The following is a 26,778-nucleotide window of genomic DNA, read 5'->3' as shown; positions in this document are numbered from 1 at the left end:
GTGAGTTCAGACGGAGAGATGTTGGGCATTTGTCCTCCTCTTGCAGCCCAGGCCCACAGGATGGGAGCCTGGGAGTGCGGGAGGTTCCAGGCATCGCCCTCCGCAGAGGTGTTTATGCCAGGAGCAAGCGAGGCAGAGCCAGTGGCTGATACTAGGCTTGATCCTGGGGCTTGATTAAATGACTGGCCTCAATCTTCTTGCAGACCAGATGCCAGCACTGACACAGCGGTACTGCTCTCTAGTTGCTAATGAACTTTGTTAACTGAGACTCGACTTGTCTGAGCTTTCTGGAATAAACTGGTGTTCCTGTGTTTCCACAGGCATTTTTTTAGTTGTGGCCAGGATAATGGTTTTTCATTTGGACTAAGATACAAAGGGTATACATTTCTTCCTAAATATATATTCAAGTTTAAAGGTGAGTTGATTTAAGGAAAATTATTAAAGCAGTAAGGATGAAAGAGATGGTCTGTCAGTGACTGAAAGTTTGGGAGGGTCATCTGAGTCCCCTTCCCCTCCACACGCTGGCTTTGGAAAGAACAGGAATGGGGACGCCCAGGAAAGGGACAGAATTCTGCTCTGCCATCTGGTGAATACAGGGCCTCTGTCAGAAATGGGCCTGGCCAGGGCCGGGGTGAGGGTGAAGGGTGATGACTGGTTTGGGGAAGGGTGGGGTCTGGAGTGATAAAGCGTGGGAGAGGGGCCAGGGTAAGTAAGCTGCTGGGGGCCACCAAACTGATGGCTAGGGTTGGGCAGCTATGGGGGCTGCAGGAAGTAGAGACCAAGAGTCATCTTTCCAGATTTCCAGCCAGGCTGACTTTCTGTACCTTCTCTCCATTGCCCCTTCAGAATCCCAGGAGAGGGTCTTCTGTGCCACCCATCTTCTCAGAGACACATACCTACAGCACCATGCCTGACTGTCTTGCCAGGATTGTTGGCTGCGGGAGAGAAGGGACATTCCAAAGGAAAGCCGATGCTACCACCAGAAGGGGGCTAGAGGTGGGGCCATCATGGAAAGAGAGCAGAAGCCTAAGGGGGTGACATCACCCCAGGCCAGTGAAAGTGACATCACAGTGAGGAAAGGCCCCACTGTTCCTTGATTCATTAGTTCCTGCGTGCGTGCGTGCGTGCGTGTGTGCGTGCGTGTACTCATTCATTCTGCCCCCTGCTGGGGTGGAAAGGGGTGCCTAGGCTCTGCTCTCCTGGCACTGGCAGGCCTTTAGCTTATCCCTCATATGGTCTCTGGACTCCCAATTTTTCCTTTTTTTTTTTTTTTTTTCCGTCTCTTGTCTTTTTTACGGCTGCACCCACCATACATGGAGGTTCCTAGGCTAGGGATTGAATTGGAGCTATAGCCGTTGGCCTACGCCACAGCCACAGCAACACGGGATCCGAGCCACATCTGCAACCTACACCACAGCTCACGGCAATGCCAGATCTTTAACCCACTGAGCGAGACCAGGGATCAAACCTGTGTCCTTGTGGATACTAGTCCGGTTCGTTAACCACTGAGCCACGACTTTTCCCTTGGGTGGTTGCCTGGCTCTGGGCCAGTTTTCCACTGTTCTCTGTGCCCCTGCAGTTATGAATTCCTCACCGCCAGCCTGTAACACAAACTGCCTCTGGGCACTTCTGGGCGGGTGAGGTATGTTCTGCCCGTCACTCTGCTGAGGGTACAGCTTCTTGTGCCTGGGACAGCGACTCTGGCCCCCACCTAGAAAGGAGGATGGAACCCAATTCAGCTTCCTCTCCTGTCCCTGGTCTGTGGGACCTTCTGCCTCTGTTCTTATCTCCCCCAGAGAGAAAATTTCCTTTTGTGTTAGGATTACATGCTAGCCCTCAGCTCATTTTGCCTAGAGATTTTCTGGGACAGCCCTTGGAGGTAGCTGGTCCTTCTATCTTTCTTCATGGGGTCAGGGAGGGTCCAGGGATCCAGGATTTAGACGGTCCAAGAGTTGAGATGAGAAAAAAAAATCTTTCATTTTCACTAACCGCTCACTTAAACTTGCAATTTCCTTCAATTATGAATGGAGGCAGCAAAGTCTAGCAGAATTAGCAGTACTTGTGACTGTCACACAGAAATCACAGGGATTTTCACACTTACTACCAGTGTTTGCAGACCCTTGAAAACAGCGGTGACTGTGAAACTTCATGTTTCTGGTATTTATTAATCCTGCCTCCGTCTTATAATTTAATGAGTTATAAAAGAATCACAAGTGTTCCTATATCACAAATGCGTATGTGGTTTTATTTTATTTTTTTGGCTTTTTAGGGCCACACCTTCGGCATATGAAAGTTCCCAGGCTAGGGGTCTAATTGGAGCTACAGCTGCCGGCCGACGCCAGAGCCACAGCAACGTGGGATCCTAGCCGAGACTGTGACCTACACCACAGCTCACAGCAATGCTGGATCCTTAACCCACTGAGCGAGGCCAGGGATCAAACCCACAACCTCATGGTTCCTAGTCGGATTCGTTAACCACTGCGCCACAATGGGAACTCCTGGTTTTATATTTTGATATTTGCATTTCAACATTAGTGGCCTTTTTGTAATGTGATATACTTTATCTTATGCATTTTTTTCAAAAATATGGTTTTAAACAAGAGTCCTTGTGCTTAAGGGTATCTCTGGCACAGTGAGAATCTGGCAGTCCTGCCCTGAAGTCTCACCTCATCCCTCCACTGGACCTTGCCTTAGATACTTCATTTCCTTATGCAGTCATAACAAATATTTTGAGCGCCTACCCTGTGTCCATCACACTTGAGTCACTGATGACATAGTACACTGACATCAACCTGGTCCCTGTCCTGCCAGACTCCCATCCGCAGCCCCCGTGCCCACTGCTGGGAATGGAAGGTCCGTGGGGCTCAGAAAGCTTCTAATATGGGGAACCAACAGAAGGACAGAGGGCCTCCCTGGGAAATGGGGTTAGCTGTACGACCCAGGGGAGAGGAGGAGTCGCCTCAGCAAAGGACTGATAAGCGATCAATGCCAGCCTTGGTAAGGGTCAGTGAGAGAGGAGGCCTGGGACCTAGCACGCTTTGTCAGGGATTTCACCTTGGAGCTATGGGATCAGTCCAAAGCAAGGAGAAGAGTGGGGGCTGTGTTGGGAGTGACAGTCATATTTGCATTTGAAATGATCCCTTGGGCAGGCATGGTGAAGGAGCTGGAGAGAGCAAGAGAAGAAGCAGGAAGACAAGCAGGGGCTGCTGGAGGGGAAGGAGTCCAGAATGTGCCACTGTGACCATAAAAATTATTTTGAGCTGAAGGCATTTGAGAATAGCTCTACCCCCCCCACCCCGAAATCCTTTATCTGCCTAAAAACAGAGCCTCCCATAAGAATTCCAGAGTGTCCTAAATCCCTTCCCTGGGAGCAGCTACAGAAAGATTTGTAATAGCGAAGAACAAATCTGACTCCATATTAGATCTGTCCCTTTTACTCTAACCGTTTGTATTCTATTGCTTTTGTTTCAGTTAAGAATATTGCCTGTATGAATTACCACTGTGGCACAGTGGGTTGAGAATCTAACTGTGGCAGCTCAGGTAGCTATGGAGGTGTGGGTTCAATCCCCAGCCAAGTGCAGTGGGTTAAACGATCTGGCATTGCTGCAGCTGCAGTGTAGTTTGCACCTGCAGTTCACATGCAGTCCCTGGCCCAGGAACTTCCATATGTCATGGGTGCAGCCATTAAAAAAAAGAAAGAAAATTTAAAAAAATTATATATATGTATAGCCTATAGCCTGAAATATACAGGATAGCCCATTCTCAAGGCTCTGACCTTTAAGAGCATAACACTTTTCCATTCATATAGAGATAAAAAGTTGAAGAACAGGATAACATTTGTCTTGTTGGAGGTTTACAGGAACATGACCTGATGTACCGAACAGCTGGAAGAACAAAGGATTCTGATACAAGAAATTTACCAAACACCAACCATGTCCTTCCCTCACCTTGCCTTTAAAAATGCTTTGCTGGGAGTTCCCGTCGTGGCGCAGTGGTTAACGAATCTGACTAGGAACCATGAGGTTGCGGGTTCGGTCCCTGCCCTTGCTCAGTGGGTTAACGATCCGGCGTTGCCGTGAGCTGTGGTGTAGGTTGCAGACGCGGCTGGGATCCCACGTTGCTGTGGCTCTGGCGTAGGCCGGTGGCTACAGCTCCGATTCAGCCCCTAGCCTGGGAACCTCCATATGCCGTGGGAGCAGCCCAAGAAATAACAACAACAACAACAACAACAAAAAAGACAAAAGACAAAAATAAATAAATAAATAAATGCTTTGCTGGAGTTCCCGTCGTGGCACAGTGGTTAACAAATCCGAATAGGAACCACGAGGTGGCGGGTTTGATCCCTGGCCTTGCTCAGTGGGTTAAGGATCCGGCATTGCCGTGAGCTGTGGTGTAGGTCGCAGACGCGGCTTGGATCCCACGTAGCTGTGGCTCTGGCGTAGGCCGGTGGCTACAGCTCCAATTTGACCCCTAGCCTGGGAGTGGCCCAAGAAATGGCAAAAAGACAAAAAAGAAAAATCTCAAATAAACAACCCAACCTACTACCTAAAAGAATTAGAAAAAGAAGAATAAGCAAACCTCAAGCCAGCAGAAGGAAGGAAGAAAATAGTAAAGATCAGAAAGGAAATAAAATAAAGATTTTAAAAATAATAATAAATAAATAAAATAATAAAAATAAAAATGCTTTGCTTTGCTGGAAACCTTCAGGGAGTTCAGAGTTTTGGGGGCAAGAGCCACCCATTCTCCTTGCATGGTCCTGCAATAAACCTTTCTCTGCTCCAACCTCTGATGTTTTGGTTTGTTTGGCTTCTCTGTGTGTCAGATACACAGACTTGTATTCGGTGAGAGAATCGCTCTTTTCACCTGATAACCCAAATGGACATTATCACAAAACTCCCAAATATTCTCCTAAGGACCCATTTATCTTTCCTAAGAGCCATGTGTTTTCCATGTAAGTACCTTTCTCCCCATCTTTCCTCTCAGCTGCCCCCATTAAATTGGTATATAAGCCCCAAATTCTAACTGCGTAGCATATGAGTACAAATATCTTAGTGCTAATCTGTCTTTTGTCAGTTTAATTCACAGGCCCCAAGTACTGAATCTAAGAGGGTAGAGGAAAAGTTTTTCTGCCCTGATAGAGGCAGCTAGGAGAGAGATAGTCTGGAATGGGGGACAGGGGTTGGACATGAAAACTAAGTGGATTCCGGACAGTCTTTAGGAGTCAGACAGTATATTTTTGAGGGCAAGAGCATGGACTAGTGACATTATGCCTTGGTTCATAATTCTGGCTCCACTATGGTATGGCCCAAGATATGTGACCACAGGCAAGTGACTTTATCCTTTCTGTGCCCATGTAATTGGCATGTAAACAGGGATAATAGGATAGGCTTGATAATGCTGCTGTAATAACCCCAAGTCTCTATGATTTCATAAAGGTATATTTCTCAAAGCCTGAGGGTCTTGTTCAGGGTAGTTCCTGCTCAGGCTCCAGGAATAAGTACTTGAACATTGCAGGCTTCCCTGGAAAAGGGAGAGAGCTTTAGCTCTGGCGTTGGCCAATAAATAAATGCTCTGGTCTGTACGTGAGACATGGCTCTTCCATCTCAGGTCCTTGGCCAGAGCTAATCACAAGGTCTCACCTCAGGGGAGCAGATGAGTTAATACATATAATATAGTCAGAATGTTTCCCTGAATAAGAGAAGCACTACAAGAGTGTTATCACCTTGGAGTTCCCATCGTGACTCAGCAGTAACGAACACGATTGTATCCATGAGGATACAGGTTCGATCCTTGGCCTCACTCAGTGGGTTAAGGATCCGGCGTTGCTGTGAGCTGTGGTGTTGGTCGCACATGCAGCTCAGATCCCGAGTTGCTCTAGCTGTGGTGTAAGCCGGCAGCTACAGCTCAAATTTCGCCCCTAACCTGGGAACTTCCATATGCTAAAGGTACAGACCTAAAAAGAAAAAGAAAAAAAAAAAAGTGTTATTACCTTTATTCTTGGGAAGCACTCTGGACAGGAACTACTGGTGATTTGAGGGGATGGCATGGCCACAGCTGACTCCCATATTTCTGATCTGCATTGTGGTAACCATCACTGCCCTTGGGAACCTTGTGACAGGAATGGGGTGTGGGGAGGTAGTGGTTCAGGACTCTTGGTTACAACTAACTAAGACCAAAATCAACTGATTTAAGCCATCTTGTGACCCAGGAGCAGGCCTGCAGGAACCCAGGCTTGCAGGCAGGCTTCTGCTCTCAGGTGGCACTAGAGGGCATTTCCATGCCCATCTCTGACCCAAGGGCTACAAATGCTCTGTTTGGCCAAGCTTGGATCATGTGCAAACCCCTCCCTGCCTACAATGGTAGAGGAGAAGTGGATCTCCAAAAGAAATATCCATCTGGAAAAGGGATGGAAATTGAGCAGGCTGGGATCTGGGCTGGAGCTGCAATGCTTGCACCTGGACAAACATCTCCTCCGGAAACAGATTACAAAGAAACTATTAGGGATTAAAAATAACTGTGTGCATGCACAGTTGGGGCAAATTTTGAACAAGAATATACAAAAAGGCCAAAACCCTACACCACTTCTGAGGTACCAGGGGCAAAAGCAATGTACCATACATGATCCTTGCATAGAGCATCACCAAGGGAGTGGGCAGACCACCTACGCCACCCCTCTCCAGCATGACTCACCAATCACCCCATTTAAGGAGTTCAGTTCAACACCACCCCCCAGCCCCAACCCCCATGGAGCAAGGGAGACTGTTACTTGTTTTCAGTTCTCTCCTGCTGCAGCAGGAGTCCCAATAAAGCCTTGCCTAAATTTTTCATCTGGCCTTTTACCAATTTCTATTGATTAAAGAGTCCAAGGAGGAGTTCCCATCGTGGTGCAGTGGTTAACGAATCCGACTAGGAACCATGAGGTTGCGGGTTCAATCCCTGGCCTTGCTCAATGGGTTAAGGATCCAGCGATGCTGTGAGCTGTGGTGCAGGTTGCAGATGCAGCTGGGATCCTGTGTTGCTGTGGCTCTGGCGTAGGCCGGCAGCAACAGTTCTGATTAGACTCCTAGCCTGGGAACCTCCATATGCCTCAGGAGAGGCCCTAGAAAAGGCAAAAAGAGAAGAGACAAAAAAAAAAAAAGTCCAAGGAGTTCCCTGGTGGTCCATCAGGTTAAGGATCTGGCATTGTCACTGCTGTGGTGGAGGTTGGATTCCTGAACCACATGTAGCAAATAAATAAGTAAATATATACAAATAAAGAATTGAAAACCCAAGTCATTAACAAGGGGTCTGGGGAATGCATATAAAGTTCAGGGTTGGGAAAGAGCTTTAGCCCCCTTCTCTCACTAGAACTTTTGTCTGAGGGAACCTGAGCTCCTCTTCCAGAACTGCCGGTGGTAGACTATAGGTCCCTAAGGCCTGGAAGGGGGAAGGAGTAGGGAGGTGGCTATGTCCTTAGGGGTAGTTGTGACCCATGCCCTGCGGAATTACCCCCACCTGACATGCTTTTAACCAGATCGCAGAGGCTGCCATCCTGCCACCTTTAGCATGGCCTAGGGGGAAGCTCAGGTTCTGTGGGCCTCCTGGTTCTCTCTTTCCTCAGCTCAGGGCCTGCCAGACAGAGAGGGGTGCTGGGGACCTAGCCTAGCACCAGGGCCTCGACATGCCTGGCCTTGCCTTGTCCTTTGCGCGAAGCCTGGGCACACACTCTGCCCTTGCGATCAGGCGGCTGGAACATGGCAGCCCTACATAGCAGCAGGTGCTTGCAGCCCCTTTCCTTCGAGGGTGGATTGGGCAGTGCCGAGGACGGGCAAGGGATGGGCGAGACCCGGACACATTTTCTTTTCTTTTTTCTTTTTTTCTTGTTGGCAGCTCCGGCAGCTTGTGGAAGTTCCTGGGCCAGGGATCAAACCCGCGCCACCGCAGAGACCCAAGCCGCTGCAGTTAACAACGCCAGGTCCTTAACCAGCTGCGCCACAAGCAAAGTTCTCTGGGACGCGGTCTTAAAGCAATGTGCGCTTACCCAAGGACCTGGCGCCGTCAGAGTTTCAGGAAAAGGGCCACAAGTTAAGTCCAACACTTGCACGACCCCCAAGCACCCCGCAAAACGCTACTTGAGCTCCCCCAAGTGCTATGCGCGCGGACCCAGGCTGAACAAAGGCTGTGTTCAGACCGCGGCGGCAGCAGAGGGCGCGCAGGGCCGTGGGGGAGCCAGCCTGTGTCCTAGCACCGACTCGCGAGAGAAGAGCACGGACTCTAGACGTGCGGAGCCAAGGGCAGGAGTTTCCATAGGTACCCCTCACCGAGAGGCGACAGCGGGGGCAGCGCATTGGGACTTCGGAGCGTGAGAAAACACCCGATAGCTTTTCCCGGAGGTTTTCGATTGCAGCAGGGGAGTGAAGGGGCAGGGCTCTGAGCTTGACCAGCAGCCGCCGCCCGTTCCACGTGACAGCAAACTCCCAACCCGTGAGGGAAAGCAAGCCCCGCTCCCGGGCACCCTCTCCGTGTTCTGCTTGGGACTGGAGCTCGGCAGAGGCTGCCACGCTGACCTCTGCCGCCTCAAGCCGAACTGGGACTCCCACACCTTCTCCTCTCCCTGCCTAGTGCTGCTCGTGCCGGCCCCTCAGGTCCAAGCGCCTCCGCCGGCCTCTGGCCAGGAATGCGTCTGGACCAGTCAGGGGTCGAGGTGCAGTGTCCTCACAGCCCCTCTTCCCCACATATAGTGGCTCCTCCTTTGATCTTTACAGGACTTTTCTCATTCAGTCCGGCCCTCTGCTTTGGGGGCCTCCAGCCCTGTCCGCCCGCTGGGGAGTGCGGGGATGCTGGTCTCCACTGAGGACTAAAGCGGAGGGCGAGGGGCGGGGCCATCCGATCCCAGTCGTGACCCTAGTCGGAGCCTGGTAGGGGCAGGTTCCACCTAACGCAGCACCTGAGGCCCGGCCATACCACTTCTGAGCAGCGGACCTGACGCAAAGATCGAGGTGTACGCTCCCTGTCGCTGCGGGGAAACCGAAGCCCCTGCCGGCTTCTTAGCCCCTACCTGGAGCAGGGAGCCCAAGGACACATGCTAGAGGGGAAGGGGCTGCTGGCTGAGGCCGCTCGGTGTCGGGTCCAGCCTCTTCCCCGACCCCAGGCGGCCCGCGGTCCCGCTCCAACCTCCCTCCCCGCCCCCGCCTTTCCTTGGCCGGAGCCCAGGCCGCTTCCGCCCCAGCCTCATTGCTGCACGTTCCTTCCGGGACGGCGCCCACGGTCGGGATCTCAGCCCTAGCGGTCCCTGCCCGGCTTAATGCATATACTGATCTTGGACGCCAAGCTTTCAGAGAGTTATTTACAGACAGGGCCCCGCACTGGGGCTCCCTCAACCTTCCTTTTCCGGGTTCTACGTAGATGAGCGCTGTCTCTGCTGCTGTCCAGCTCCGTGTACGCCCCCTCAGTGCCTTCCAACCCCCACCCCAGCCAGATGTTTTGCCTGCCCCTGGGTCTACTGCTCACAGCTCAGCCCAGAAGGAGGGCCCTGGGGCTTCCAAGCCCCACAACTTGGCATTACCTGACTCTCCAACTGTGTCTCCTCCGTGGCTTTATTTCATTTCCGTGATGACCAGTTGTCATGGGACCATTGACTGAAACTGCCCTCCTTGGCCAAGCAGGACAGTAGCAGCTTGCATGAGTTGTCTCATAGAAGGAGGCTCTGATAAGGACCGTGGTGCTGCCCTGAAGACTAACTGGGAGGATTTGGGAGGGGCCAGCAGGAGGGAGGAGACCACCAACTGCCCAGGATCCTTAGCACTGGAATCCATCTTGGCTGAGAGACGGGCACCACCGAAAAGGACCCTGAGCCAGACGAGATACAGACCGAGCAAGACAAATGTCCAGAGACAACTGGAAGCTAACCCCATTCGCATAAAATCTGAGATGGCGAGCCCCTTGGCAGAGCAGTTCTCCTGGGTTCCCTCACCCTGCTGCTTTTCACCCGGGCACCCCTTCCCAACAAAGTCTCTTGTTTTGTCAGCATGTGTGTCTCCTTGGACGATTCATTCCTGAGTGGTAGACAACCCATTCTCGGGCCCTAGAAGGGATCCCCCTTCCTGCAACACGCTGACTTGAGCTTTTCTTTCGGAAGCCCCCTTCCAGCTCCCATGGTGCCCTCTGGGCTGGGCTATGGGCTTTCGCAGGAAAGGCTAAAACAAGGTGATATCCAGCACCTGGGGATTTTCGGGGGGGGGGGCAGGGAAGGCCCCACTGAGAAGATGACATTCAGGGTGGGGGTTGCCGAGGGGAAAGCATTTCAGGCAAGGGGGGAAAAAGTCAGCAGGTGGAATGACTTGGCACCAAGGAGGGGGTGTGTCCCTTTCGTGTTAGGGAGAGGAAGTGCATGATCAGATCCCAGGGCACTGTGGCATGCTACCTATGGCCCTGTTTCCCCATAGAGAAACAGATTCATCCCTTGGGCTTAATGTTAGGGTGATGAGAAGCTTGATCCCCTGTGATCTTCGATCTAAACAGTGGTCGAGAGCAGCTCAGCACGAGTCCTGCAGCGGCCTTGTCTCCGGCTGCCCCACCACCCAACTCTAGGCTTGGCTTTATACCCTAAAGAGAATAAGGGAACTTCAGGAAAACATTGTCAAGGTGATACTGGAAAGATGATACCAGAATCCGGGTTCTTGTTCACGGCAGTCAAAGAATGAACTCCGGGAACACACAGGCAGCAAGCAAGCAAAGTCTTTATTAAAGGAAACCAAATAGCTCCCAGGGCTGCTGGGAGGGGGGAGAAGCACCCCTTTTCTCTATTGTCCTATAGGGGTTTTTATTCCTTAAAGATGGGGGATACCAACGTGGGGTCCAGAAAGATGTGGTTTTCTCCCACTGGCCTTGTTCAATTACCTATATCAGTCCTTGTCCAATAGAGCTTTTGGGGTTGGAAATGTCCCAAAAATTTTGGTTTTTTTTTTGTCTTTTTCTTTCCTTAGATTAAGTCACATTCCTCTCATTCCTTATTTTATTTTATTTTTTGTCTTTTTGCCTTTTCTCGAGCCGCTCCTGTGGCACATGGAGGTTCCCAGGCTAGGGGTCTAATCGGAGCTGTAGCTGCTGGCCACAGCCACAACGCCAGATCCAAGCCACGTCTTCAACCTACACCACAGCTCATGGCAACGCTGGATCCTTAACCCACTGAGTGAGGCCGGGGGATTGAACCTGCAACCTCACGGTTCCTTGTCGGATTCATTAACTACTGCGCCACGACGGGAACTCCATCCTCTCATTCCTTTTTTAATCAGTTGAGGAGTGGGCTAGAGATTTGCATTTTCTGTGGTAAACAAAGTCTGTGGGGAATGCACATTTCTTATAATAAAACAAGGCCTATGGAGATGTTACTCCCTGGAGCCCTTAAGCCACAAATGTTAATCAATGGACATATCAAAGAACATATTGAGGAGTTCCCGGTGTGGAGCAGTGGTTAACAAATCCGACTAGGAACCATGAGGTTGAGGGTTTGATCCCTGGCCTTGCTCAGTGGGTTGAGGATCCGGCATTGCCGTGAGCTGTGGTGTAGGTTGCAGACGTGGCTCGGATCCCACATTGCTGTGGCTCTGGCGTAGGCTGGCAGCTACAGCTCTGATTCGACCCCTAGCCTGGGAACCTCCATATGCCGTGGGAGCAGCTCCGGAAAAGACAAAAAGACAAAAAACAAACAAACAAAAAAAACCCAAGAACTTATTGAAGCCCATGCTCCCATACTGACTACCTGAGTTACCATTCTGCCTCAAAGGGATGGGATTATTTTTAGAAGGGAGGAAAGGGAGGATTGAGGGGGTGGCTACAACACACCAGACAACAATAAAATCAGAAGACCTTCCAGCCACTGCTGCTCATCTCATCTCCCAGAACCTTCCCTAACTCAAGGTCTCTTCTGCGCTCCTCACTCTGTCACCTCAACCCTGGCTGTAGCCTCCTGCCTGGTACCCTTCTCCCAGCTGACATCCTCAAAGGCATCCGAGCAATAACTAATGCATCTACCTACAGAGCATCATCTGGGAGGGGTGACTCTGTTGTCCCACTCCAGCGCCATTTCAAAGGTGAGGAAAGTGAGAGGCTGGTCATTTGGCCAGACTCAGGCATGAAGCTTTCCCACTGGCAGAGTGTGCATGCTATGCCCTAGAGGGTGGGGAGGGGGTCAGTGGGCACCAGGGAGGTTCAGAGAGCTCCCTGCAACCCTGGGAGGGGAATGAAGCAGATGTTGGAAGGAGGCCTTGGATCATGGGGACACCGTCTGATCGCCAACTCCCTGCCACCCTGGCCTCTACTCGCTCTTTTGGCTCCTGAGTCCTGAAGAGACCCGTGCAACACCTCCCCACCTCGGCTGCCTGGCTGCCTGATGAGATGTTATCAATATGGGTAGCAGCAAGGGGCCCGGGGATCCCCTTGTTATGACAGCAGGTCATGGGATGCTGACTCACTGCTGGCCAGGCCACCTGACCACAAGCGCAGGCGGAGAGGGCCCTGCCAGGGGGTTCCCCAGCTGCCGTCTTGTTTACCTCTATCAGGCCTAGAGGGAGGGCAGGGCTCAGCAGCGGGGTATGCTGGGAAGGCTAGAACTTTTGGCTCCCAAGGAGCAGGGGTCTCCCTGCTTCCCAGAGTCCCATTTTCTTCCACCTCCTTTCTCCCTGAGCTTTCCATCGCTCCCTGCAAACCCACCACTGTCCCAAAACAGCTAAAAGGCAAGAGAGCAAAGGTGTTGCTGGTGGCAGCATCTGTCTCAGTTACTTATTTAGACAGAGACTGTGCCTGGAGACCTCCCTGAAACTGGAGGCTCCCCAGAGCCACGGGGCTTTCCTAGCTCACCCCCATGCTCGCAGATGGGGACAATCAAGCTCTAGGATGCAGGATGCCGGGCTCTTGGCCTGCCTGGCCTGCCTAGGGCTGATTGGCTCCCAGGTTGCTGAGTCATATGGGGGCACCTGTGGGCTGTTGCAGCCTCTGCCCAGCACTGCCTGCTCTGTGTTCCTTAACCCTGTCTGTAGGGCAGTGGACAGGGAGGGTAAATTTCCCAGGCTCACAGCAAGAATGAAGGGAGAATCATGAGAGGGTGACTGTCCTCTCCACAGCCCTGCTTTGGGCAGGGGTTCAAAGCCTTATCTACTCTGAAACTCTCTGGGAGGAACAAGCCACATCTGTGGCTAGGTTCCTGCTGTGATTCCACAAGCAAGTCAGCAAACTAGCCAAACCCAATCTACCTTACCCATGGTCTCTGGGTTTCCCATCCCCTTAAGGTTTTTTGTTTGTTTGTTTGTTTTTGTCTTTTTAGGACTGCACCTGAGGCATATGGAGATTCCCAAGCTAGGGGTCGAATCAGAGCCGTAGCCGCTGGCCTCCACCACAGCCACAGCAACCCAGGATCTGAGGCTAGTCTGCAATTTACACCATAGCTCAGGGCGACACCAGATTGTTAACCCACTGAGCAAGGCCAGGGATCAAACCTGCGTCCTCATGATGCTAGTCAGATTTTTTTCCGCTGAGCCACGATGGGAACTCCCATCCCTTTAAGTTTTACTGACTTCCACAAACCCCACCATGAAAAAAGTGAGTGTGACTCAGCAGGTCTGACTTTCTACCTACAGAGCTCTACTTGGGAGGATTCATAGGGTGACATACCCGCCTGCTTACCTTCTTCTAAAGCACCTCCTCCCCCAACAACCCCCTTCCCCTAGGCAGTTTGAACAGGTCACTTCGGTTACATAAAAGAGGTTTCTCGGTTCCTGGGGTGGGGTAGGGTGGGGGCTGTTGATGTGATCCCTGGGCTGCCCATGAGGCCAATAGACCTGAGACCTTTCAGGCCATTGGGCACCATTTGCTGAGCTGAACCTTGAGCTGACAAGTGGGGATGGATGGGGAGTACCGATGGGGAGTCCTTAGGGCTTCAGTGAACATTTGGTGGCCACTGAGGCTCCAGGAAACCTTAGCAGACCCCCCAGCCAGGTGGGGATGGGAAGATCCTGTGCTCTTCTGGCATCTCTCAACCCTACCCCCTATTAAACTGGAAGCTCTTCTGGTGCTCAGGTTTGAGTTGAGCGTCTGTCCCTTAACCCAGTAAAGGGCCATTAGGGGGGATGCTGGGGGCGGTGTAGTGGGCTGCCACCTGAGAAACTGGTGGCAAGAGCGGGCCCTTGCCAAGAGTGGCAAGGTCAAGACAGCGCCTCGGGAGCCAATTTGTTGTAGCTAGCAGTGTCTGCTGAGCGCCTAGAAGCTTCCTGGCTTCCAGCCTCTGTTGCCCACCTCCCTCCTGAGCTGTGCATCCCCGGTGGCCTGGGTTCTGTTTTGCTGAGTCACGGCCTGGTCAGGCCTGGGAGGGGTCTAGGGCGGGACCCTGGCCGGTCCCTTGCCCCAGGTATAGAGGTAGGCGCCAGACTTAGATGTTGGAGTGCGGGGCCGGCCTCTTGGTGTCCCTGGTGCACTTGGGACGGTGAGGAGAGGGGTCGGCAATGAGGGGGCTCAACGGCGGGGAGAGGTAGCGAGGCTGGGGCTCCTGTAGGGCGGCTCTCGCGCGACGGCCGGGGTGGCTGGAGCCAGACCGCTGGCACTCAGGCCCCGCCCCCAGGAAGCGAGGAGGGGCGGGGCTTCACCCGCGTTCCCTACAAAGGCCGCGCGTCCCCTCTCGCCGCCGCCGCAGCCGGGCTCTTCTTCTGCTCCCCAACTGGTGGTCATGGCGTCGCTCACCGTGAAGGCCTACCTTCTGGGCAAGGAGGACGCCGCCCGCGAGATTCGCCGCTTCAGCTTCTGTTTCAGCCCGGAGCCCGAGGCGGAAGCCGAGGCTGCGGCTGGCCCCGGACCTTGCGAGCGGCTGTTGAGCCGGGTGGCCGCCCTGTTCCCGGTGCTACGGCCCGGCGGCTTCCAGGCGCACTACCGCGGTGAGCGGGCCGGGCGCTCTCGGGGAGCGGTGCGGGGCCGTGACGCAGTGCTGCCCTGCCGGGCAGGGTCGCTGCTCCCTTCCTTCTCGTGGGGCTTGGGGCCGCCTGCGGGAGTTTGATCGCTCGTTGGGTGGGCGGTGGCCCGCGTGGGTTCCCATTTCGGCCTTGGGTGCCATTCTGGTAGCCAGGAGTGGTGACCACAGCCAGCCCTGTGGGGTCAGGCGCTGCCAGTCCCCTAGCGGATCGGGCCCGGCGACGTAAGAGGCCTCCCCTCCCCCCACCATGATGGTGCAGATCTTGGGGAGGGCGCGCGGGGGCGTCCTCACGGCGGGCACGGGGTGGTTAGGGGGCACTCGGGTTACACTGCCACTTGGCTACTGTCCAGCTGGGGCCCGCTAGCCCCAGATGGGGGGGTTCGGATAGTAACCCGGAAGAGCCTGGGCGGGCAGATGAGGGGGAAGGGCTGGCTACGCAGAAGAGTGACGAGGGTAAATAAGCAGTGGGGAGCCCTCAGGGCTGCACAGCCTGGCTGGCGAGTCTCGGGTCGGCGGTGGGGAGGAGAGACCACAGGCTGCCCAAGGCCAGGAGGGATCCAGACGTTATCCCGTTGGCAGCGGACAGAGGGACAAGGTGAAAACGTTCTCGAGAAGTGTTGGTGTAGGGACAGAGCTCACTAGCCTGCCTAGTTTCTAGCTGAGCTGGCGTGACCGGTGGCTGCCGGGGGTGGAGTTGGGGGAGGTTGTTGTGACTGGGAGGGAGGCGGGCGGACCAGGCCCGCCGGTGGGTGGGGCCGTGCCGGGACCTCCCTCAGGACTGCTGCCAGCTCGCCAGCCCCTAGCTTTTTCAAAAAAATAACTTTGAGTTCCTGTTCACATACTGTAGTTTAAAGTGTCGAGTTTTTAGTATATTCACAGATTTGCGCAGCCATTATCACAATCATCTGGGAACATTTTCATCACTTTATACACCAACTCTTTTAGCTTCCTCCCATCCCCATCATCCTATCCTCCAATCCCCAAGCAACCACTAATCTCTATGGATTCCCCTATTCTGGACATTTCATGTAAAAATATGTAGTCTTGTAACTGGCATCTCTTATTTACATACTATTTTCAAGGTTTACCTATGTTGTAGTATGTATCAGTATTTAATTCCTTTTCGTGGCTGAATAATATTGTCTTATGGTCACGCCACATCTTGTTTAGCCATTCATTAGCTGATGGGTGTTTAGGTTGTTTCTGCCTTTTTTTTTTTTTGTCTTTTTAGGGTCACACCAGAGGCATATGGAAGTTCCCAGGCTGGGGGTTGAATCAAAGCTGCAGCTGCCGGCCTACGCCACAGCAACACCAGATCTGAGCTGTGTCTGCCACTTACACCACAGCTCATGGCAACACCAGATCCTTAACCCACTGAGCGAGGCCAGGGATTGAACCCACATCCTCATGGATACTAGTCGGGTTTATTTCTGCTGAGCTACAATGCGAACTCCCTATTTCTGCTTTTTGACACAGTCCCTGATTTTATGGTAGATGTTGTGTTTGGTGGTCCATAGACCTGACCTGGCTTGCACATGTATTGTGTGGTTGGTTCTGTGTGGTGGTATTTAAATCATTTCAGCTGACATCTAAAAATTGGAGGCTTCATACAAAGATGTAATTTTAGCTTCGTTGGGGAGGAAGCAGGCAGATATATTCTACTTTCCTAAGCCACAAGAGGTCCAAGAACTTTGGAGGGGCTGGAACGCCAAGGAGCCAGTTGCAGATGGGGACCTCCCACAGTTGACAGGGTCTGGTTGGATGTAGATGGAGACAGCACCTTTCTGACAGAGCAGCTGGCCCAGAGGCAGAGTGGCAGGTGGCTGGGTGCTACCACTGCTGCCCACTGCACACAGGCACTCCACCTCCCAAGTGTGCCTGGGCCCAGCTTGGAGTGCTCACCTTCCAGGCAGTGGCAGGATGAATGGGCAGTTTGGCCCCAGCCCTGCTTGCCCCTGGCTCACCCAGGTGGGCGTCAGTTTATAGCCCTGCACAGGCCCCTTTGGCACTGGCCTCAGCCCTTTCAGCAGCTTGTGTCCAACTGGGTGTTGATGCGCTGTCCTTTAAACATTCTAGATGAGGACGGGGACTTGGTTGCCTTTTCCAGTGATGAGGAACTGACGATGGCGATGTCATATGTGAAGGATGACATCTTCCGTATTTACATTAAAGGTAAGGGGCTGCTCTGTGCTGAGTAAAACCAGCTTGAGGTCATGCAGAAGTTGCCCCAAAGAAGGGGTGAGGAGACTATGGGCCGTTTAAGGCAGGGCCGGGATCGTCTCTGAGGAAGGGTCCGTGTCCACCACGGTGGGGAGGTCAGAGGGTCTTTGGGTTCCCTCTTTATTGTGCCCGCGGGCCAGCTTTGGGGTTGATTTTAGTGCCCGACAAGTCTAAAATGGTGCAGACGCAACTCCCTGCTGCCTCACGCCGGCCAGGCCGCACATGCCCAGGTCCCAGGTGCAGAGACAGGGAACTTTCCAGAGGGTCTCATGTTACTGGGTTACGGTCACTTGAACCACTGAATTCCTGTGGATTTGGTGTCTGAAGAATGGTGCTGAGGCCTGCTGACCGTGATGGCCCCACGGTAGTGACGGGGCGGGCGGAGTGGGGGGAGGTCTCTGTGGCTCACGAGTCTCCCGACTCTCTGCCCTCCCTACAGAGAAGAAGGAGTGCCGGCGGGACCACCGCCCCCCGTGTGCGCAGGAGGTGCCCCGCAACATGGTGCACCCCAATGTGATCTGTGATGGTTGCAACGGGCCGGTGGTGGGGACCCGCTACAAGTGCAGCGTCTGCCCGGACTATGACCTGTGCGCCGCCTGCGAGGGGAAGGGCATTCACAAGGAGCACAGCAAGCTCGCCTTCCCCAGCCCCTTCGGGCACCTTTCTGAGGTGAGTGCGTCCTTCCTGTGGGCCCAGGATGGGTGGGGGTGACAGGAGCCCCCCCTAAGCTGGCCCCCTGCCCCTCTCTCTCCAGGGCTTCTCTCACAGCCGCTGGCTTCGGAAGCTGAGACATGGGCACTTCGGGTGGCCCGGCTGGGAGATGGGCCCGCCGGGGAACTGGAGCCCACGTCCTCCTCGAGCGGGGGATGCTCGCCCTGGCCCTGCTGAGGAATCAGGTGAGGCTTGTGGTGGCTGGCCTGTGAGGGGCGAGGGGTGAGGGCCTTCCCTGCGTCCTGCATTGCTGCGTGCCTGCAGGTGGGCTGCACACTTCATGGCCATTCATGGCGTTTAATCCTCATCACACCCGCGGAGTGTGGGGCCTTATCTCCGTTCCGTAAGTGGGAGAACTGAGGGGCCCCAGGGCCAAGGCCACTGGTGCCCCTGACCCTGCCCGCCTGGCCATGCTGCCCCCTGAGGCGGCCCTCCCCTGCAAACAGGGAGGCCCTACTGGCACCTGCATCTCTGCAACAAGTTCTCTTCTCTTTCACGTTAGCCGTCAGGAAAGTCAGAGCCAAATCCGCTCACATCTTTTAAAATACAGTCTCCAAGTTAAAAAATTACACATGACTTACATTCTGAACTTTTGGATTCCGGTTTTATCCTGGTTTTATTAATCTCACTGTGTCTTTTGATTTGCCTCATCTTTAGGGACAAAGATAGGGATATTTGTTTGATTTTCAGTGAGTGCTATTTGTCATGCTGTGTCCTGAGCCCTGTGTGGGGTTCCTGAGCACCAGGCACACAGATGAAGGGGGAGGACAAAGAAAGGGGCGCAGGTGGTGGCCTGGAGAGGGAGGGAGAGAGGGAAGCCCTCGAGTGGAGGCCACTGGGACAAGGCCCCCGGTGGAAGGCTCCTGGGATGAAGGTGACAGGACTGTGACAGCTGTTGGTCATTGAGAGATGTGCTTTGAGTTAAACATACCTTTTTCTTTTCTAACCTCAAAGCTTCTGGTCCATCAGAGGATCCCAATGTGAATTTCCTCAAGAACGTAGGGGAGAGTGTGGCAGCTGCCCTCAGCCCTCTGGGTAAGTGGCCACCTTGTCCATCCTCTGACGTCAGCGGAGCATTTTGGTAACCCCTGTGTAGGTGGCTGTTTTGTGGCTTTTTCTGGGATTCTGCAGAGGAGTGACAGCTGATGTGTCCTTGAGACCGGTAAGGATTGTTGCCCCAGATCAACCTTGGCCAAGTGCTGTGCCACAGGCCATTAGAGGTTGAATTCCCTGCCAAATTCTTGAGCTTTCCACGTGGAGCAAAGTGGAATGAGCCAGCGTTTGGTTGGGGTAATCCCACTGGGGAGGGTGAGCAGGCTCAGTTGCAGGGCTGGCCTGTCATCTGTGGCCTGTCTGTCCTTTGGCCTGTCTGTCCTTTCCCCTAACGCGAGCCCTGGGGCTTCCTCAAGGACTTGAGTGAGCCGTTTGCGGAGATGCTGTTTTGCTTTTCCTCCCTTTTGCACAACCCCCAGTCTTTCCTGGTGCTTGCTGAGTGCTGGCTTGTGCGGGTGCTGTGGAGAAGGGAGTGGAGGGGGAAGAAGGTTCTCTGTGTGCGGCCAGGGCTGCACAGGCTCAGGGTAGGCGTCTGGGTGGGCGAGCCATGCACCTCCATTGTGTGACCTGGCCGGAGGCCAGAGCTTTGAGACTGTAGAAAGCGCCTGCTGTGTTGGGGCAGCGCGCATCAGCTACTGCAGTTGACTGACGTGGATCCATGGTCTCAGGCTAGAAGAGAGCTATCCTTTGTGACTGTGGGGGCAGGCGGTGTCCGATGTCTGAAAGAATGCTGTGGGAGGGCGCCCAACCTACCTGCCACCCACCCACCACCCACCCTGCATTCAATTGCTAGATCTAATGCTTTCCCAGGGTGGTCACAGTGGAGCAGTGATGAGAATTTAATCCTGGGAGAGCGGCTCTCCCGAAACCCTGCCACTTACTCAAGAAATAGTGAAAGACGTAGAATTTTCAGAATTTCCAACTAATGGGCTGTTACTTAGGGGCCCTAGGAAGTTTCTCTTTGGAAGACAGCAACTGGCCAGGGGTTCTCAAGTCTGCCGGGCATCAGAATCACCAACACAGGAGTTTTGGTGTATATTTTGGTATATGGAAACTCTATTAAAATGAATTATTCCAAAGAACAAAGTCCTTCCCTAAAAGAACAAATGAGACAACCTGGGAAGTCATAAAACCAAGTCTAGTTTCAGGCAGGGGACTTGAAGGCAGCGTGGAGTCCCAGGCCCCCTGTTTCCGTAGGGGGGTCTTGGGTAGGGTCTGGGGTCCTTCTGTTCTAAAGTCCTCCCAGGAGACTCTGCATCATGCTTGCTATCCATCCGGAGACCCATCTGAGCTTGTGAAGTTGTTTCACAACTTGACCTGGATTCCCCACTCAGGATGCATGGAAATAATTTTGCAAGTGTTCAGAAGCCTTTGGGGAGGAGAATTAAGGCCTCCTCAGATCTCTCAGAGTGGATGAAAAATTGTTGTCTACTAACTAGGGAGGAGCTTGGACCCTATACAACAAGGAACCTTTCAGTAAACATGCCTTAAAGTAACTGTCACTTGAGGAATGGATCAAACTCTTGTTGGAGTCATGGGTATTTTGCTTTCTTATGAGGAACTAATAGGATGACTCATTCTGCTAACTGCCTCGAAGGGACTGTTCCCAGAGCAGGGGCCCAGAGGGGATGTAGCCACTGATACCTCCCGGAGGGCGGTCTGTGCAGTGAGTCAGTGACTTGAAAAACCCAAGGGCTTTTTTTTGGTAGGTGCTGTGAGAGCCGGATGAGCCATGCCACAAGGCCCAGGGCTGTACCTGGCTGGAGGTCACAGTCACTGCCACCTAGGACATAATCCAGGAGGACCCCTCCTTGTCATGGGTCCTTGCATAAACGCTCCCCACACAGAGGCTTTGGGGGCAGCAGGGCACAGGCTTGCTTGAAGTGCAGTCTTGAAGCCCTGAAGTCTCAGCTTATCATCAAGTTGGAGGAACCCAAGTTGAGTCATCTCTCAATAATCCACTTACAGAACAATCACATCGTTCGCCCATTTAAAAAAGTGAGACTATTATGGGTGCTTGTATTGTTCTTCCTGCTTATCTGTTTGCTTGCACCTTTCATAATGCAAAGCTGAGGGGGAAAATGGAAGAAAAAATAATAAATTTGAATATTGCAGACAGGGGTACTGGTACCTAAGCCTACTTTTATCTCTGCTTGCTCCTCAAGCTCTACAAAAATAATAGGGGGATTAAACAAAACAAGTACAAAGCAACATGGATAGAGAAAAAGGGAAAAAAGTAATGGAGAGTAAGATAAAACAATGTCACAAAACTCCTGGAAGTTGGGAAATGGACGGAGGGTAGTGAGCAACTGAGGGATGCCAGTGAGGAGCAAGACTGGCTGTGCAGGGACCAGGGAAGGCCAGGGAACAAGGGGACGGAGACCTCAGGGTCCCACTCCGCCAGGTGCTGGCCCTTGCCCATGCTCCAGGGAGACCTGGTGTTTAATTGCTGGCGCACTTGACAAAGGGAAGCTTCGGGGGTGGGGCCCCTGGGGATGCAGGACAGGGTGAGGCACCAGCCTGCGGTTAGGCATCATGAATGAGAGGGAGTCTGGCAGGAGCCAGGGAGTCCCTGCTCAGGAGACGCTAAATGCATCAGGGACTCTCTCTGCGACCCAGGACCCGAGTGCCTGGCCCTGCTCCCCGGCACTCTGAAGATGGAAGCTCATGACGGCCCTGGCTCCCCAGAGTGCGGCTTCCTAGTGCCTTGTTAGGATCAGACAGCCATGGATCATCAACCATTTGGGAAAACCTCCACGCATGGGAAAAAAGGAACTCGAGAACGGATGCAATAGAGAAGAGAATGTTAGCATCCTCAGGTACAGAAAAGTAGCTGCATCCATGACAACTAGGATACCCTGCCAATGCTAACAAAAGGGAGCCGAAGAAGAATGTTCTTGGAATTAGGAAAAAAAAAAGAAGACAACTTCAAAAGAAATCTTAGGTTTTAAGATCATTTCAAGGAAATATTCTAGAAGCAAAACAGAGGCAGAAGGAGAGAAAAGATGGGGTAATTTGAGGGTTAATCCTGGAGGCCCAGTGTAGGGTGAAGGGATTCCAGAACGAAAACAGAGTAAACAGAATGGAGGAAATTAACAGAGTACAAGACGGTCTCTTGGCACGAAGGAAACTATAATCTCTGGATTGAAAGGGACCCCAAGTGCCTTGAACAATGACTGAAAAGACCCCACATCAGAGCTTGTTGTCATCACATGTCAGAACCCTTGAGAGAAAGAGAGCCTCCTGAAACACTCCGGGTTGCTGGAAAAGCTTGGGGATTCAAGAGCACAGCCCTGGGAGCCAGAAGGCAGTAGTCTCATCTGACATGATCCAAGTATGAGAGCAGAAAAAGTCAGGAATGGAAGGAAAGGCGTAGGAGCTGTGCCTCTGCCCATTCCAGGCTGGAGCTGCAGGCTCTGTGCCCGAGAGGGCTGATCTCCAGGAAAGAAAACCACCTGTGGAGCATCCAACACACTGAACCCATGCAGAGAACACGATCGAGAAGCTATGGGAGAAAATGGGGAAAGTTAGCACATGAAACAGGGCAGCAGTCATGCTGCAGAAACAGAGACACTCTGCAAGGAAATAAGTCCACTACTTGGCCTAGCCAAGATGATGTTTATATCGCAGTGCTAATGGAAACACTGAAGGTTGTCTGCACCAAAACTGGAGTTTTTGAAAGAAGGGGAGGTAAGTGTTGCTCTTCCAGGGCAAGAAATGAACTGTAAACTGTCAAGAAAGAAGGAAGGAGCGCTGAAGGTTGGTTGCAAGCTGTCTCTGGAGAGCAGGCCGGGCTGTGTGGCAGGGGGTTGGGAATCTTCTATAGCCTTTTGGAATTACTTGATTCTAAGCTGTGGGCATGTAGTCCTGTGACAAATTAAAATTGCTTAATTACAAACATAGCTCCGGTGATTGTGCTCTCCCTGCTCCTCAGTGAGCACTACCCCAGAGCGGGAGAGCCTGGAGGTGGCCAGGTGCCCTGTGCTTGCAGCCTCGTGGGCCTCACAGAGCTCGCACGGCCTGTCTGTCTGCCTCATAAGCAGAATTTGAGCGTTCACTCTGCGTGCTTTTCCCTGCACACAAGTGTGGTGCTTTCTGTGTCCTCGGCGCCATAGCGGGGGTGGTTCTGGCCACACGTGGTATTTGGCTCTCACCCTGTTCCTTGGGCCGGGCCCTGCCTGCCGTGCAGCTGCTGTCCTGCACAGTGAGGGGCAAGACAAAGGCCCTTTATGGACTTTCTGGCTCTGAAGCTGACCCAGGATGTTAGCTGGGATCAATCAAGTTTTTGTTTTCTCCCTGGCTCCTAGGCATCGAAGTCGATATTGACGTGGAACATGGAGGGAAGAGAAGCCGCCTGACACCCACCTCCCCAGGCAGCTCCAGCACAGAGGACAAGTGCAGCTCTCAGCCGAGCAGCTGCTCTTCCGACCCTAGCAAGCCGGACGGGGAGGTGGAGGGCACGGCCCAGTGTCTGGTGGAGCAAATGAATAAGATCGCCCTGGAGTCGGGGGTGCAGCCTGAGGCAAGCATCCTCCCGCCCCATCCCCTGAGGCTGCCAGTGTCTCCCAGCACCCTAAGCACAGCCCCTCCCCAGCACTCACGGCTAGTGGGCTCCATTTCTGTTGCAGAGTTAAGTTGGTGTTATCCAAGTCATTCTGTGAACCCTCCACAAGAACTCTAAAGAAAACATATTCCTATAGCCTCTTGCTGGTCCTCCATGCCCCACCTGTCCCAGGAATCGAGGCTGTAGTCAGGTGGGCCTCTTGTTCTTGTGTGTTCACAAGGCAGGGTTTGTTCCAGGAACAGATGGAGTCTGACAACTGTTCAGGAGGAGACGATGACTGGACCCATTTATCTTCCAAAGAGGTGGACCCATCTACAGGTGAACTCCAGTCTCTACAGATGCCTGAATCTGAAGGGCCAAGCTCTCTGAACCCTTCCCAGGAAGGACCCACAGGGCTGAAGGAAGCGGCATTGTACCCACATCTGCCACCAGGCAAGTGATCTCAAGCAGTTTTGTATTTCTGCCTTTTCTGTTGACAATATTCTGCTTTTAGCAACACAGAAAGATGTCATGTTCTCTACTGTGGGGCCTGTCTGTTGACATGAGAAAAGTAGGGGGTGGTTTTCTTCCCTGTGTCTACACTGAGCCCTAGTGAGCTCAGCTCATTTTAGTAATTCCTTAAACTTAACGCCCAGGCCTGGAATTATGAAGGCAGATGTGCTACAGAGGTGGCACTGGCTCTGGTACTGCCACTGCCACACACTACTGAAGGTGGACTTAGAGTCCATCGTCATCATTTCCCCACAGAAAGTGCCACCCTGAGAGCAGGGGTCACAGCCAAGGTTCTGCCAGGAGCCAGGCAGGAAGCCACTGTGAGAAGTGGGTGATGTGGAAGGCAGCGGGGCTGGCTACGGAGTATGGCAGCCTGGAGAACACACACTGAAGAGGTGACAGACATCCTGTCGTGGCTCATTACTGTCACATGACAGTAATGTTTAAAACAGTATTCCAGGGGAAACCCATCTGGGCCAAAATTTAGCCCTTGGGCTACTAGGAGCTACCTTCTCTGCCTTTGGGCGCAGAGTGGCAAACTATGACCTATGAACCAAGAATGATTTTTTCATTTTTATAATGGTTGGAAAAAAGTCAACCTGGGAAAATTAGATGAAATTCAAATTAGTGTTCATAAATATAAGTTTTACTGGAACACAGCCATGCTCATCTGTTTACATAAAAATGCTGCTTTTATGCTGCCACGGCAGGGTTGAATAGTGACAGAGGCCAGATAGCTTGCAGAGAAGCTTAAAATATACTTCTCGGACCTTTTACAGGAAAAGCTTGCCAGTCCCTGCCTGGGAGGGTCCCTGTGAGGGTTCAGACCTTGTGAAAGGGCCAGGCCCTGTAGGCCCTGGGTACTTGCTGCCACATGAGGTTGTGTTTGGGGCACAGTGGCTCTCCCTCATGGCTGTTGTTACTCTCTCTGGCAGAAGCTGACCCCCGGCTGATCGAGTCCCTCTCCCAGATGCTGTCCATGGGGTTCTCTGATGAAGGTGGCTGGCTGACCAGGCTCCTACAGACCAAGAATTACGACATCGGGGCTGCCCTGGACACCATCCAGTATTCGAAACACCCACCGCCCTTGTGACAGTGTTTGCTCACCCCTTCTGTGTCCCCTTTCCTGTCTCATAGTTGTGTTGAACTAGTGTAGAACCCCCGTGCCTCTGTAAGGGCCCATTTCTCTGCATTCTTCTTCCAGAATCTGGGGGGTGGGGACGCACAAAGCCATCGGGGCAGTAGAGCAAGTGACACGAGGGTGGAGTTCTACATGTGTGGGAGCTGATAGCTGAGAAACGTTTGGGCGCCTGGCCCCTTGCAGCCAGCACCCCCAGCAGAGCCGAGACTGGGGAGGATGTGGAGGCCACACCGTGTCAATGTTCCCGCTGTCCCCCACAGGGTTACACCAGCAGTCCAGAACAGATCTTGCCTAATGGCCTTCTGCTGTTTCTTTTCCTTTTTTTTTTTCTTTTTAAAATGACTAATAGTACACTAATATGTAGTTGATTTTCTGCTAGAAACAGATGTACTCTGAATGGAGCTAGAGTATAGCCAGCATTGTGTCGGGGCGGAGGCGGCTGTCCTGTGGTGAGTACCAGAGGGCAGGACAGCTCTGGGACTTTGGGACTTTGGCTGCACATCTGGGACTAGAGAAGGGCTGGCAGGGGAACTGACCTTGGTGTTCACTGAGTACTGCCTGTTTCATAACCACTGTAGTTCTCTCATTTCCCAGTGCTGTCAGCTCCTTTTAAAGTAAGAAAATCACTTTGTAGCCATTCTGTTACCACATTTGTAAACAATCTGTAATTAAATGGTATAAGCACTTTAATCAAAAAATGTCACAACAGAGATGATCTGTGTGCTAGTCACGTTTCTTCTCGGTTCTTGGTAGTCGCCAGGAATCATTTCAGTCCTACTGTTGAAAAGCATTTTGTGGAGCTGTTTCTAGGGGCACAGAGGTCAAGTGGAGAAGGGCTCATGTGACAGCTGTGTCTACATTAAAAAAATAGGTCCACATTAACACCATACTAGTTTCAATTCACAGATCATCATCAAAGTCCTCGCCGGTTTTAAAGAGGTCACACAGTCGCATGGGTGAAGGCTCCTGCGCCCCTCTGACCAAGAGCCCACCCTCTGCCCACGGGCCCGTGCCCCGTGACTGCCTGGGGGTCTTCCCACAGAGACTCTTGGGCTCAGGCATGGTAGAGTGTGCGTCCTGAGGAGGCTGGAGTGCACCAGGAGTCCAGCGGAGGCCTCCTTCCCTTGGGGCCTGAGGTCTGGGAGTCCCCTGCTCAGCCTGTGCTGCCAGCGCTGGCCTGTGGCCTTGCTGCAGGGGTGTCGGGGGCTCCGTGTCCACACTTGAGCTGTTTCCAAGTGGTGGAAGAAACTGTTCCCACTTAGAAGACGTGGCCTTGACCTGCTGGGCAGGACGTGCTGGTTCTCGAGGAATGATGAGCTCCCTGGAGTCCCAGTCTGCAGGACTGCTTCCTTTGACCTTTGCTGCCAGGCCAGCATGGTCCTGCATGGAAACACGAGGTGAAGGCCACGTTCTCTGAGCAGAGGAGTGTCCAGCAGGTGAGGCACAGGGCGAGGAGGAGTTTCCCATACTTGCACTGGTCCTCACCTCTTCCTCTGGGCGCTGACGCTTTCTGCTCTGCGCTACTTGACTGTAGGCTGGCAGGCTAGGGCCATGCTTTGATTTTGAAGTTTAGCAAAGGCCAGCAAATATATGCCCTCTACCTCACTCCAGATGCTTTGCCAGATTCCATGACCAGGCTTTCCCAAAAGGGGAGATGTTCTC

The 26,778-nt window shown here is 52.9% G+C and overlaps 2 protein-coding genes across 2 annotated transcripts in view; one reads left to right on the top strand and one right to left on the bottom strand.

Moving 5' to 3' along the window:
- The first annotated feature begins 14,627 nt into the window (after positions 1 to 14,627).
- On the top strand, positions 14,628 to 25,826 carry SQSTM1 (sequestosome 1). The gene is made up of 8 exons (XM_047777872.1): positions 14,628 to 14,900; positions 17,012 to 17,107; positions 17,595 to 17,824; positions 17,910 to 18,051; positions 18,821 to 18,901; positions 23,227 to 23,441; positions 23,720 to 23,915; positions 24,911 to 25,826. The coding sequence occupies exons 1-8, from the start codon at positions 14,696 to 14,698 to the stop codon at positions 25,066 to 25,068; spliced, it is 1,323 nt and encodes a 440-aa protein (XP_047633828.1). The 5' UTR covers positions 14,628 to 14,695; the 3' UTR covers positions 25,069 to 25,826.
- The window catches only part of MRNIP (MRN complex interacting protein), a 22,186-nt gene continuing 21,192 nt past the window's right edge, over positions 25,785 to 26,778 (bottom strand). Inside the window, exon 7 of the mRNA XM_047777873.1 lies at positions 25,785 to 26,496. Coding sequence (XP_047633829.1) covers positions 26,017 to 26,496 — 480 coding nt within the window. The 3' untranslated portion in view covers positions 25,785 to 26,016. The remainder of the gene's footprint in view (positions 26,497 to 26,778) is intronic.

The sequence above is a fragment of the Phacochoerus africanus genome, chromosome 4 (assembly GCF_016906955.1).
Source record: "Phacochoerus africanus isolate WHEZ1 chromosome 4, ROS_Pafr_v1, whole genome shotgun sequence".
NCBI classification, from domain to species: domain Eukaryota; kingdom Metazoa; phylum Chordata; class Mammalia; order Artiodactyla; family Suidae; genus Phacochoerus; species Phacochoerus africanus.
This window is presented reverse-complemented; position numbering and strand designations above follow the sequence as displayed.

What these genes read in the sequence shown, in the direction of transcription:
- SQSTM1 (XM_047777872.1), top strand. Translation starts at nt 14,696, where the DNA reads ATGGCGTCGCTCACCGTGAAGGCCTACCTTCTGGGCAAGGAGGACGCC. An exon ending in TGGCCCTGCTGAGGAATCAG is followed by an intron (nt 18,052 to 18,820) that starts GTGAGGCTTGTG and finishes CTAACCTCAAAG; the next exon opens with CTTCTGGTCCATCAGAGGAT. An exon ending in AGCTGCCCTCAGCCCTCTGG is followed by an intron (nt 18,902 to 23,226) that starts GTAAGTGGCCAC and finishes CCTGGCTCCTAG; the next exon opens with GCATCGAAGTCGATATTGAC.